Here is an 11,877-nt window from a genome sequence, read left to right on the forward strand (position 1 = left end):
CCAAGAGCAGCAGGGAAAGAGCTGAGCTAAGATCTTTTATTGGACCAACTTCTGTTGATGAAAGAGAAAAGCTTTCGAACTACACAGAGCTCTTCTTGTCTGGGAAAGGTACTCAGTGTCACTGCTAAATAGGAGGTTGTGACCTGCATTAACTCTGATGCTTAACAATCTGTTCCACCTTATATTTAGCGGTGACACTCTGAGTACCTTTCCCAGACTTGAAGAAGAACAACTCTGTGTAGTTCAAAAGCATGTCTCTTGCACCAACAGAGGTTGGTCCGTGTAGGCGTGTGGCCCAACCCAGCAGGGAGGTTGCAGCTGTTCCTCAGGCCCAGGCTCTGAGAAAGGCCACAGTGCCTTAGTCTACGGCAGGAAAAAGCTAGCGGCTGGTGAGTCTTTAGCCCCCAGCCCCTAGGCAGGGTGGAGCTGACAAGTAATTTATAGCCCCCCAGCCCTCACGCAGGCTGGGCTGGCCAAAGCAATATGTAGCCCCCAGCCCTCAAGCAGGGTGGGGCAGGCACAGTAGTCAATCGCCTTTCAACAGGCAGGGCTGGCAAAGCTCAGTATCCTCTGGCAGGCAAGTTCAGAGGAGCCCAGCACTCCCGGGGTGGCTAGGGCAGGGGGGAGGGGGACGCAGGACCACCCAGCTCCCTGCGTCCCAGCCCAGGCCCTCGCAGTGGAAAAGCAGTTTGGCACTGCATCAGCGGGGCTCCAGCCACAACACGCTGACTGGTTCGGCCACAGCCTCTTCCAACTAGATTCGGCTGTCCCTGGGCTACTTCCTCCCACCCTGCACCTGGGTACCTGTAGCCAGGGGTCTTCCTCTGGATCGCTGGGGTAGACGGCGGGCAGGAGCCCACGAGTCCCTCTCCGTTGACCGGCGGCAGGTCTGGAAATTCCTCGGGGTCATCCGTGGAGGGCAGCTCCTCCAGGTCGCAGGGTCCCAGCGGGTCCTCCGGTGCACCGGGCTCAGGCAGCTCCAGGGGGTCTCCGACGTCAGTGATCTCGGGTAGCTCTTACCAGTTACTAGGGCCTGTCGGCCCATCCCAGTCACTAGGGCCCGGCAGGCCGGACAAGCCTTGGAGGCTCCAGTCAGTGGCGTGTTCGCTCCGCACAGCCACGGGGCCTGGGTCAGGCCCAGACCACAGCCTCGGGGAATGTATGTCCTTCTCCGGCAGCAGCCTCCCCCTGACTGAGCTGCTGGGCCAGCCTTTTAAGCTTCCCCTTCCAGTCCTGGTTCCACCCCTCTGTTCCCGGGTGTTTGCCCGGCAGGGCCTGGTTCTGCCAGCAGGGGTTTGCAGCTGTTCCTCGGCCCAGGCTCCAGGCTCCGAGGAGGGCACAGCACCTTGCTGCAGTCCAGTAAAAGATCTTACCTCTCTCGCCTTGTCTCTCTCACCTGCTGGGACCAACACGGCTACACCAATACTGCAAACAAGGGAAGAGCACTTAGCTATCACCGCTGCCTTCCCCACGTCCTCCAGGTCAGCATGTCCGCTGTAACGCTGCATGGCACTGGTACCTAGAGTGGTACCCTGGAACCCCCATATTCACCACTGTCACGTCATGTTCTGACATGTTCTGTACCAGGTGTGCCTTGGGAGGTGTCATTTTAAAAGTCTTGATCTGTTGAAGATGAATCTCTTGTTGGACTGAATGTGCTATTGTTGTATGCGAGGTTATGAAGTTTTGCTATGTGTGTGTTACTGAAATATGTTGTCACAGTGGGAACAGTCACAACTAGCCTTTTAGGTACAACGATGGAGTCGCCAGACAGCGGCTAATGGCTCATCAACACCCATCAAGCAAAGAATCCACTATCCAGAGACTGTATGCAATAGAGACTTCTCAGAGAGAGCACGTAGACTATGGACTTTGGAGACTGCTTGACCAATAGCGACTGCCTGGTCTCCAAGGCACAGCAAAAAATCTTCTCAACAAGCTGGCAGAACATATAAAAGAGGGGAAGTGACATCATCATTGGGCCTCCCTTCTCCCCTCCCGCAACTCAACACCTGAAGAAACATCTGGAGAACAAAGACATTGAAGAAGGGAAGGGGTCCCAGACTGGAAAAGAGTCCCAGGCAGCCTCTGTGCTAAGGCACAATGCCATCTGCATTTAGTCTGCATTTAGTCTGCCATTTAGTCTGCAAAAGAGAAGAATGAGGGTGGGATTTGATAGCAGCCTTTAACTACCTGAGAGGGGGTTCCAGGGAGGACGGGGCTAGGCTGTTCTCGGTGGTGGCAGATGACAGAACAAGGAGCAATGGTCTCAAGTTGCAGGGGGGAGGTCTAGGTTGGACATTAGGAAAAAGTTTTTCCCTAGGAGGGTGGTGAAGCACTGGAATGGGTTACCTAGGGAGGTGGTGGAATCTCCATCCTTGGAGGTTTTTAAGCTGAGACTTGACAAAGCCCTGGCTGGGATGATATAGTTGAGGTTAGTCCTGCTTTGAGCAGGGGGTTGGACTAGATGACCTCCTGAGGTCCCTTCCAACTCTAATATTCTATGATTCTATCTTTCAGGGAGAGACGCTGCTGGATTCAAATCCAGTTTAGTTTATAGAACTCAGACTGCAAATTTGTTTTTATTTTTTAGGTAACCAACTTTGATCTCTACACTTGCTACTAATAATCACTTAAAATTTCTCTTTCTGTGGTTAATAAATCTGTTTTATATTTTACTGAAAACAGTGTGTTTTGATGGAAGTGCTTGGGAAATCTCAGGTCAGTTTACAAAGGCTGGTGCATGTCCTGTCCACATCGAGGGAGGGGGCGGGCTGGGTAATGAGCTTACTCTGGCTAAGCAAGGTAGCACAGTTCTTGGGTGCAAGGCTGGGGTGTTGGGGGGAATTGGCTGGAGTCTCTCTATTGATGGTTCATGAGCAGCTGGGAGTCATTCATGTAACTTAGTTGGGTGTGTCCCTGCCTGTGGATGTCTGAGGGCCAGCCCAGGTTGGTGAGACAGAGGGCTCAGTGGTCCCCGCCCCTAGTCCAGGTTGCACCCAGGGACCCCATCACACACTGTCTGGAAACCCTCAGCATTTCACCCTCTGTCTGCTTCCCTCTTATGGAAAATGATGGATCTCAAGGCAGCTTCTGCTGAATGAGTGTCACATCACAACTAGACTCCTCAGTGCCGCTCGTATCACAGAGACTGAGAAGGAACAGTCCATGGGGCCAAGGCCACCTCTTACTCTAGAGATGGGGTTTCTGGACCAGGAAGGGACACTTCTGGGGGCCGGCAGACATGTCAAGTCTCACTCATTGGGTGTGAGGCTCATGCATTAGCACGCTATCTCCTTCTCACACAAGTTCCTAAGCTTATCTTACTCATTTTGAGTAAATATATAAAGATTTAAAATATTTTTACTCAGGCACTGAAAGAGACAACAATATATCTGGGGACTTAGGCAGAGAGCTCAGAGCTTGGAAAGCCGCTTTCCAAGTTTGTGTACTGTGGTAATCATGGAGACTACAGGCCCGCTTGCGGCTGGGGCAGGTTGTGTATGGGTAAATATGTGACAGTCAAAAAAATATGAGTTTGCCCAAAAAACGAGCAGGACTTGATCAAAAGTTTGCAGGTTCTGCAAAATACAGTCCAAAATTTAACCACACTGGACAAAATTCATGGCCCTTCATTGTCCCAGTAGCAGGCAAGACTTCTCTTTTTCAGTGTATGCTGTGTCGCCGGGAACTGTCCTGGTTTGCATGCCCAGAGAATTCTCATGTGCCCTAGACTTAATACATTGAAGTATTTCATAGTAAGCAGTGCACATTTTAAAACAAACAATTAAGTGCTGGCTGGATTAAAAACCTTGGCTACTGGATGTCACCAAAGATGACAGTCCCTGTCTTAAGCAATGACTGAACCCACCCACTGGAAAGTCGTACTCTTCGGCCTTGAATCTCACCCTTCCGGCCAGCTGGCAGATCTGGGCCAGTTCACCTGGAATTTGCCGGGGCTGCTGTCCAGCCTGTTCCTCTGGTTGGAGAGGGAGCCCCCAAGCTCCTCGACCACCAAGCCAGCAATCTTCCTGGACATACACATGCTATGTCCAGCACCACCTACCCAAGGCTTGAAAGCACTTTAGCAATGCTCACATTCCCTCTTGGCAGTTCTTATCCCAGGCATGCTGTGGCACAAAAGGCAGCGGCCCATTGCAGTCAGGGTATGCATCTCAGAGCAGGGAAGAAACCCCAGATCTCTGGATGGTCACTTCTGAGCTCATCTGCAACTGTCACTGAACAGCGGAGACGCTGAGAATGAGCGTGCTGCTTCTTTCCAACCACTCCGAGACGGAGAGATTGTGTCGCTCAAACTTCAAACCACAGATACCTGAAGCCTACGCAGACACAAAGACCACTTACTTCAGTTCTCGCAGAAGTTTGACTCATCCAGCACCTTATGCTAGGAAGGTACCACATCCCCAGCCATGGATGAATTGGTGAGTTCTAATTTGATAAAATCACTGGGACCATCTTTATTTTATTTACACGTTGAGGGGCAGGGGAGCAGGAAAACGTTTGAAGCCTCAAAGGAATTTGAAAGGGGTTGTACTAGGAGAGAGATTTATATCTGAAATCTTGTCTTATGTCAAGTTATTGCTCAGATTTGGTCAAAAAGACTAATTACAAAAGTGAAAAAAAAGTATTTAAAATCCTTATCTTCAGATAAATAACAAATCAAATATAAGCGCCTCGAGTATAGAATCAAACTGAATTTAATGAAGATTTGGTTACACAGACCTGTCAATTAAGTGCTGAAATTAACCTTTGAAAATATGCCAAACTGAGGTTATTACAAAAGTGAATAAATGTATAAATCCTTTTAAACTGGGCATCCCAGGCATGGTTAGAAATATTAACATGCATGGACAGAAGGAAAATGTTCTTAATTCATTTAATTCTCCTAAACATTAAGTTTGAGAATCTGATGTCTCTGAACAGAGAAGTGAAAGGCATAACATGAGAAAAAGCGTTAAAAGAGCAAAGATTCAAACCCCACTTTTCACCGGCTTGTCTGAAGGTTTCCTTTTCAGGCTAAAATTTTCTATGCTTGTTGTTAGCTCAAATCAGGGAGGAGGGGTTTTTTTGGTTTGGTTTGGTTTGGTTTTTTTGAAAGTTTAAGGGAAAACCCTTTGCTATTTCTGAATTATGAAATGAGAAATTAAATTTCTTGACCCTTGAAAAATGAATTTATCTCATTCGCTGTAACTCAACGCAGATGAATCTCTAAAGTTCAACCATAGAAGGTAAAGTGAGCCCTGTCTAGAAAAGAAATCACTTTAGCTAAAGGGAGTCTGAATTTTAGACGTTAGGAACATCTGAATGTGCCTTAACCAAGAATACACAGGGCACAGCTTCAGTACGACTCACCCCTATGGTGAGAGGCAGCACAAGGGTTGCACTTGGGGTGACTTTCCTCAGTCCCTGAGACATTAGACTCCTACATCACTGAGGGGAGTTTGGACATTTTATTCTTAGGTCACAAAGGGAGGCTGCGGCAGTGCTGGAATTAACCCCTGGCTAGCACACCGACACTGTTTGGCAGAGTCACCATGGATACAGAGTTCTCTTTCCCATAAGTGGGATGCTCCACACGAGGGTCAAGCATATGGGAGGACAGGGCTGGGCGGGGTGCTGGTGCTGCCCCCAGCCAGGCTGCAGATGAACAGAGGACTCGGTCCAGGGCTCTAAATCTGGCACCTTTCAGGGATACTGCATTTGCATTAGTCCCTGGGGGATGAAATGCCAATGGCTGCAGGAACGCGAAGGCTAAGGGAAGGCTCTCCCGACACAATTACATTGTCCACTACCAGGGGGATAATCAACATTAACTACTATGTGCAGGCAGCACAAGCCATGCAAACCAGTGACAGTCCCAGTGCCATGAGAACAACCTGGGCTTTCGCAATCCCCACACCTGCACCTTGCAGGATATCTGCAGCAACGTCGTCCTTGTGGCTGGCAAACAGGCGCCAGACCGAGCTATTCCCAGACAGGCACCGCACTTTTTAATAGCAATAAAAACAGCTATTTCTGCAGGGCCACACAGCTCTGTTTACCCAACTCAGGCAGTGCCAGTGTTCCTGCAGGCAGGATATGACATGCCGGGATTCCCTCCCCGTCCGCTTCCAGCTCACTCTCCCAGGGAAGGCTCTGTACACTTGGGGACACTGGGTAAGGAGCATGGGCTGTAACCTCTACTCTTTATCAGCTGAGAGAAACTCTCTGAAGTTATAAACGTAGCAACTGGGCTTTGGGGAGACCATTCACATCCATCAGCAAGGAGAAACAACTAGGAGTGAACTCACACCATGTGGGGAGACCGGGGGGAGGGGGCAGTAAAGAGATCTGCTGATTCAGAGCAGGTATCAGGCTGTGTTGAGACAATAATATTTAATCCAGCCCAGGGACTGTCTGCAGGGGTGTCTGGAGGCTTGGGGGGTATGCAGTTAAAGAGGGAATTTGTTTAAGGGTGTTGTGAATAAGGACATTCACTTCTATCACTGGATGAGCAAGGGGAAGCATTGCAGATGACACTAAATTAGGGGGAGTGGTAGATACCCTGGAGGGCAGGGATAGGATACAGAGTGACCTAGACAAACTGGAGGATTGGGCCAAAAGAAATCTGATGAGGTTCAACAAGCACAAGTGCAGAGTCCTACACTTAAGACAGAAGAATCCCATGCACTGGGACCGACGGGCTAGGCAGCAGTTCTGCAGAAAAGGACCTGGGGGTTACAGTGGATGAGAAGCTGGATATGAGTCAGCAGTGTGCCCTGGTTGCCAAGAAGGCTAATAGCATATTGGGCTGCATTAGTAGGAGCATTGCCAGCAGATGGAGGGCAGTGATTATTCCCCTCTATTCAGCATTAGTGAGGCAGCATTTCGAGTATTGTATCCAGTTTTGGGCCCCCCACTACAACAAGGATGTGGACAAGTTGGAGAGAGTCCAGCGGAGGGCAACCAAAATGATTAGTGGGTTGGAGCACAAGACTTAAGGGGAGAGGCTGAGAGAACTAGGTTTGTTTAGTCTGCAGAAGAGAAGAGTGAGGGGAGATTTGATAGCAGCCTACGATACCTGAAAGGGGGTTGCAGGGAGGCTGGAGCTAGGCTGTTCTCATGGTGGCAGGTGACAGAACAAGGAGCAACGGTCTCAAGTTGCAGCTGGGGAGGTCTAGGTTGGATATTAGGGAAATGTTTTTCACTAGGAGGGTGGTGAAGCACTGGAATGGGTTACCTAGGGAGATAGTGGAATCTCCATTTTTAGTGGTTTTTAAGCAGCATTTGACAAAGCCCTGGCTGGGATGATTTAGCTGAGGTTGGTCCTGCTTTGAGCAGCGGGTGGGACTAGATGACCTCCTGAGGTCCCTTCCAACTCTAATCTTCTATGATTCTATGAGTCTATGACTTTATGCAGAGCTCTGTGTTCCTGACATTGTCTCGCCTCTCAGAGAGCAGGGCAATTCCTAGCGGAATCGAGTGTACAGTGCTGGGATGCAAAGGTCAGTTAAAACAGCGCGCAGGAGAGGTGCAGGTGGATAGTCTGGCCACTGCTCAGCGGGATGCAAGCCTCCACAGCCGCCTGCACCCAGGAACTGTTCCCATCATTAACAATCGTTTGGCTTCCCTCAGACTGAGACTAGCTGTAAGAGAAAGCGCAGACATCGCTGGCTGGGCCATCAAAGTCAATGCACCCTTCATTCCTCCTAGGGACGAGCACACGATGCTGGCTTTCACATCACCAGCCAGAGATAAAACAAACATCTGGGCCAGATTTTCCAAAGTACTCTGCACCCAGTAGTTCCCACCGAGGGGAGGGGAAAGGGAGCAGCTGGTGGGGGAAGAATTCCCTGGCTCTCACCTATGGTGGGGAGAGCGGGAACTCTCCTCAGGTGTCAGCAGGAGATGGGGCAATGGGGGATAATTCTGTCCTGCTCTCACTAGGAACAGCTGGATGTTCACCATTCTTGGTTTCTAAAGAAAAGAAAAGCAAACACGAGGCAACAGGGCAGATTATGCCCCCCACTGCCCGTGGGTACATGTGGAGGGGGGTGTGGGTGTGGGCGTGCGCACACGCGCGTGCATGCCATACAACTGACTTCAATTGATGGCATTGGTTATGCCCTCCACTGCTCCAGGGGGAAGCTTTCTCAGTTGCTTTGGCAGCCAGAATTTCCATTTTGCAAAACCTTGTGAGTTTTTGAAAAAACTTGCAGTCTGAATCTGAACCAAAAGCTGAAATTTCAAAATTTCTTATGAAACAAAAATTAGGAAAAATTTCTATTTGGAACCATCAGCATGGTTTGTATTATATTAAAATGTTAAATATTATATGTCTACGTAATATTTTAATATAAAAGTCAAAACAAAATGTATAGACTTTTTCCTGTAAAAAATCACTCATGGCAGTTGACACACTTAGATTTCAATGAAACTGCATTTTTTGACAGAAACGTTCCATCAGAAAAATGCCGACTGCCTCTAGTCTCTTTTCCCGTCTCAAGGGACCCGTCCAACTCCCAGCAACACCACTGGCTAAACTCCCACTGCAAGCAGGACGGGCCCCCCAAGCCTACAGCTCCTTAAGCCTCTCTCCCTGTCACCCTCCCACAGCCCTCCCCCAAGCAACTCTGACCCGCTTCCACACTGCTTACGCAGCTAGAATTACAGTGCAGGAGTCCGTCCCCCCAAGGGTTCTGTGGCCCTGTAAAAATAACAAACACTATAACAACGTGCTACATGTCATTACATCCAGCATGTACCTTTAACACCTCACTGGCACTGAGACACGGCTGGGACTGAGTGCGAATTTCCTTTGGGAACAGTTCATTCCCCAAACAGTGCACTGAGACACAGACGGGGCACACCCACACCGAGACACGGACGGGGCACGCCGACACTGAGACACGGATGGGGCACACCCACACTGAGACACGGACAGGGCACACTGACACACTGAGACACGGACGGGGCACACCCACACCGAGACACAGACGGGGCACACTGACACACCGAGACACGGACGGGGCACACTGACACACCGAGACACGGACGGGGGCACACCCACACCGAGACACGGACGGGGCACACCGACACACTGAGACACGGACGGGGCACACCCACACACCAGACACGGATGGGGCACACTGACACATCAGGACATGGACCTGACACACTGAGACACAGACAGGACACACCCACACCAAGACACGGACGGGGCACACCCACACCGAGACACGGACGGGGCACACCCACACCGAGACACGGACGGGGGAACATCATGCTAGCATCTGGAGGCGCTGACAGAGATCAGGGGCAGACAGGCACTGCACAGAGTGAGATGGTTGCTACTCCAAAGAGCTTACAAGCTTGACAGCAAGGCAGGGAAAGGGCACTAGGGGAAGCAGAGACAGACAGAGGGGAGATGATTTGCCCACAGTCCAGCAGAAAGTCAATGGCAGGCTGGGAACAGAGCCCAGGGGTCCTGCTCCCCGCCCACCGTCTGATCTGTTAGCCCCCATTGCACAGGTAACATTAAGTGGGCCTTGTACACCGGGAGCACTGCGGATTTCACTTTTGCCCAGTGTGCACGGGGGTCCTGCCCCTCGCAGACCATGCAGAGAAGAGAGCTGCTGCAGGCAGCCCCAGACACCCCCAGCCAGTAACGAGTAGCCCAGGGTGCGGAGTGAGACTAACCCTTTGATTTCACGTCCCCTTTGCTGTCTAGGGTAACGCACCAATTACCCTCACTGAAGATGATGTCTACGACCTGTGGGCCAACACCAGCTTCCCCAATGACTACTACAATGGGAGCGATACCTGCTGCTTTGAGCCACCCTGCACCTCCAACAGCATCCAGGCCTTTGACAGGGTCTTCCAGCCAGTTTTCTACAGCCTGCTGTTCCCGCTGGGGCTGTGCGGGAACTGCATGGTGATAGCTGTGCTGCTGCAGTGCAAGAAGTCCCTGGCCGGGACCGATGTGTTCATCCTCAACCTGGCGCTCGCCGACGTCCTGCTGGTGGTCACGCTCCCCTTCTGGGCTGTGCAGGCTGTGCACGGCTGGGTCTTCCGCACTGGCACCTGCAAGGTGGTCGGCTCCATCTTCAAGATCAATTTCTACTCCAGCATCTTCTTCCTGGTGTGCATCAGCTTCGACCGGTACCTCTCCATCGTCCATGCCGTGCACATGTACAAGAGGAGCAAGTCGCGTCTGATGGTGGCCAGCTGCCTGGTGGTGTGGGCTGTCTGCATCCTCTTGACCACGCCAGACTTCCTGTTCCTGGAAGTCAAGCCGGACCATCGCCTCAACATCACTTTGTGCTCCCACAACTTCTCCGTCAGCACATCCCAGCGCTGGAAAACGGCCCTGCGCGTCTGCTACCACATACTGGGCTTCTTCCTGCCCCTGGCGGGCATGGTGTACTGCTACACCTGCATTGCCCACACGCTGCTGCACTCCCAGGGCTTCCACAAGCACAAGGCCATGCGGGTCATCCTGGCGGTGGTGGGCGTTTTCTTCCTGTGCTGGACGCCCTACCACCTGGCCCTCCTGGCAAACACGCTCGGCGACCTGCAGGTGCTGGAGCGGAACTGCGACCGGGAGGCGAGGCTGGACATCGCCCTGTCTATCACTTCCAGCCTGGGCTACCTGCACTGCTGCCTCAACCCCCTGCTCTACGCCTTCGTCGGCAGCAAGTTCCGCACCAAGTTCCTGCAGCTGCTGGGCCACGTGGGCTGCGTGAGCCGGGAGTTCCTGCGCAGACACATCCCGACACCGAGCCAGCGCAAGGACTCCACCTGGTCGGAGACCACTGAGGCCTCCTATGCAGGGCTGTAGTGGGGAGCTGCGGGTGCAAGGGGGGAACTGCTCCCCGAGGGGGCAGGGAAGGGGAGACAGGGTGGCGAGGGGCGACTGCTCCCACAGTGAGGGTTACTATGGAGACAGGAGCTGTTCTACGAAAGCTGGGAGCTCACTGGTCACTGACACACGCCTCCACCCTGTGGGGACTCCCCCCTTCATCCAGAGCAGTTGCTAGGGTCGAGCCAGACACGGCCGCCTGCACTGACGCAGCCTCTGGTGTGAGGGGCTGGGGATGAGCTGGGAAGAAACGGTAACAGATTTCTGCCAGGCAGTGCAGGTGCAGCTGCCAGAGGCTGTACCCGCGGTTTCCCAGCAGGCCGTTGGGCTGTTCCTTCCCCTACGCCAGTTACCAGGGGCCGTGTGCGGAGCCATTTCAGTCAATGCAGCGAGGCTGCACTTTCAGGGGCTTCAGATCAGAACAAGAGTCTGGGGGTTTCCTCGTGAGGACAGAGTCTGGCTGGGAGAGACGGGGTCAGGGCCCGCACTGGGGCCAAGCCAAGGCTGCAGACAGCAAGCAGCCTCCCCGGCTGCCCCGAAACCCAGCACATGGATCCGAGTCCCTGACTCTCAGCCCAGGGTTCCCTCCCCGACACCCTCCTCGCTCGCTGCAACCCCTCCTCAGCCAGGATTGGGGTGATTTGTGTTGCTGTAGCACCTAGCTCTGATCACGGCCACACTGTGCTAGGCACTGTACAAGCAGCTCTGCGAGTCCCAGCCCTTCCTGAGACACTCACACCCAAACATCCCCCGGCCCTGCTCCCCCCAACTCACACCACCCCCAGTACGCACACTCCACATCCCCACACTGCCTGGCAGAGTGACAGCGCCTGCTTTGTTAGCGCCCTCCTGGCTCCTGGAGAAGGTGAGTTCCGGGGGAGCCAGAGCCCTCTGGGTTTGTGCAGCCCCCGGCGCCCTGACAGCTCCGCCCCTGGCCAGAGCCCTCCTGCCTTAACAGTCAAGTGAAACGTCTTGATCCCATCCGTGACACCCGTGTTCTCTAGCCACGGTGAGCG

The 11,877-nt window shown here is 52.5% G+C and overlaps 1 protein-coding gene across 1 annotated transcript; it reads left to right on the top strand.

Moving 5' to 3' along the window:
* Positions 1–4,430: 4,430 nt before the first annotated feature.
* LOC137157893 (C-X-C chemokine receptor type 3-like) lies at positions 4,431–10,840 on the top strand. Its single transcript, XM_067555323.1, has 2 exons — positions 4,431–4,442; positions 9,731–10,840. Exons 1-2 carry the CDS (start codon positions 4,431–4,433, stop codon positions 10,838–10,840), a joined length of 1,122 nt encoding a protein of 373 aa, XP_067411424.1.
* The last annotated feature ends 1,037 nt before the right edge of the window (positions 10,841–11,877 follow it).

Source organism: Emydura macquarii, unplaced genomic scaffold (genome assembly GCF_026122565.2).
Source record: "Emydura macquarii macquarii isolate MOO-44397 ecotype Brisbane River unplaced genomic scaffold, CSIRO-AGI_Emac_v2 contig_1626, whole genome shotgun sequence".
In the NCBI taxonomy this organism is placed as follows: Eukaryota; Metazoa; Chordata; order Testudines; family Chelidae; genus Emydura; species Emydura macquarii.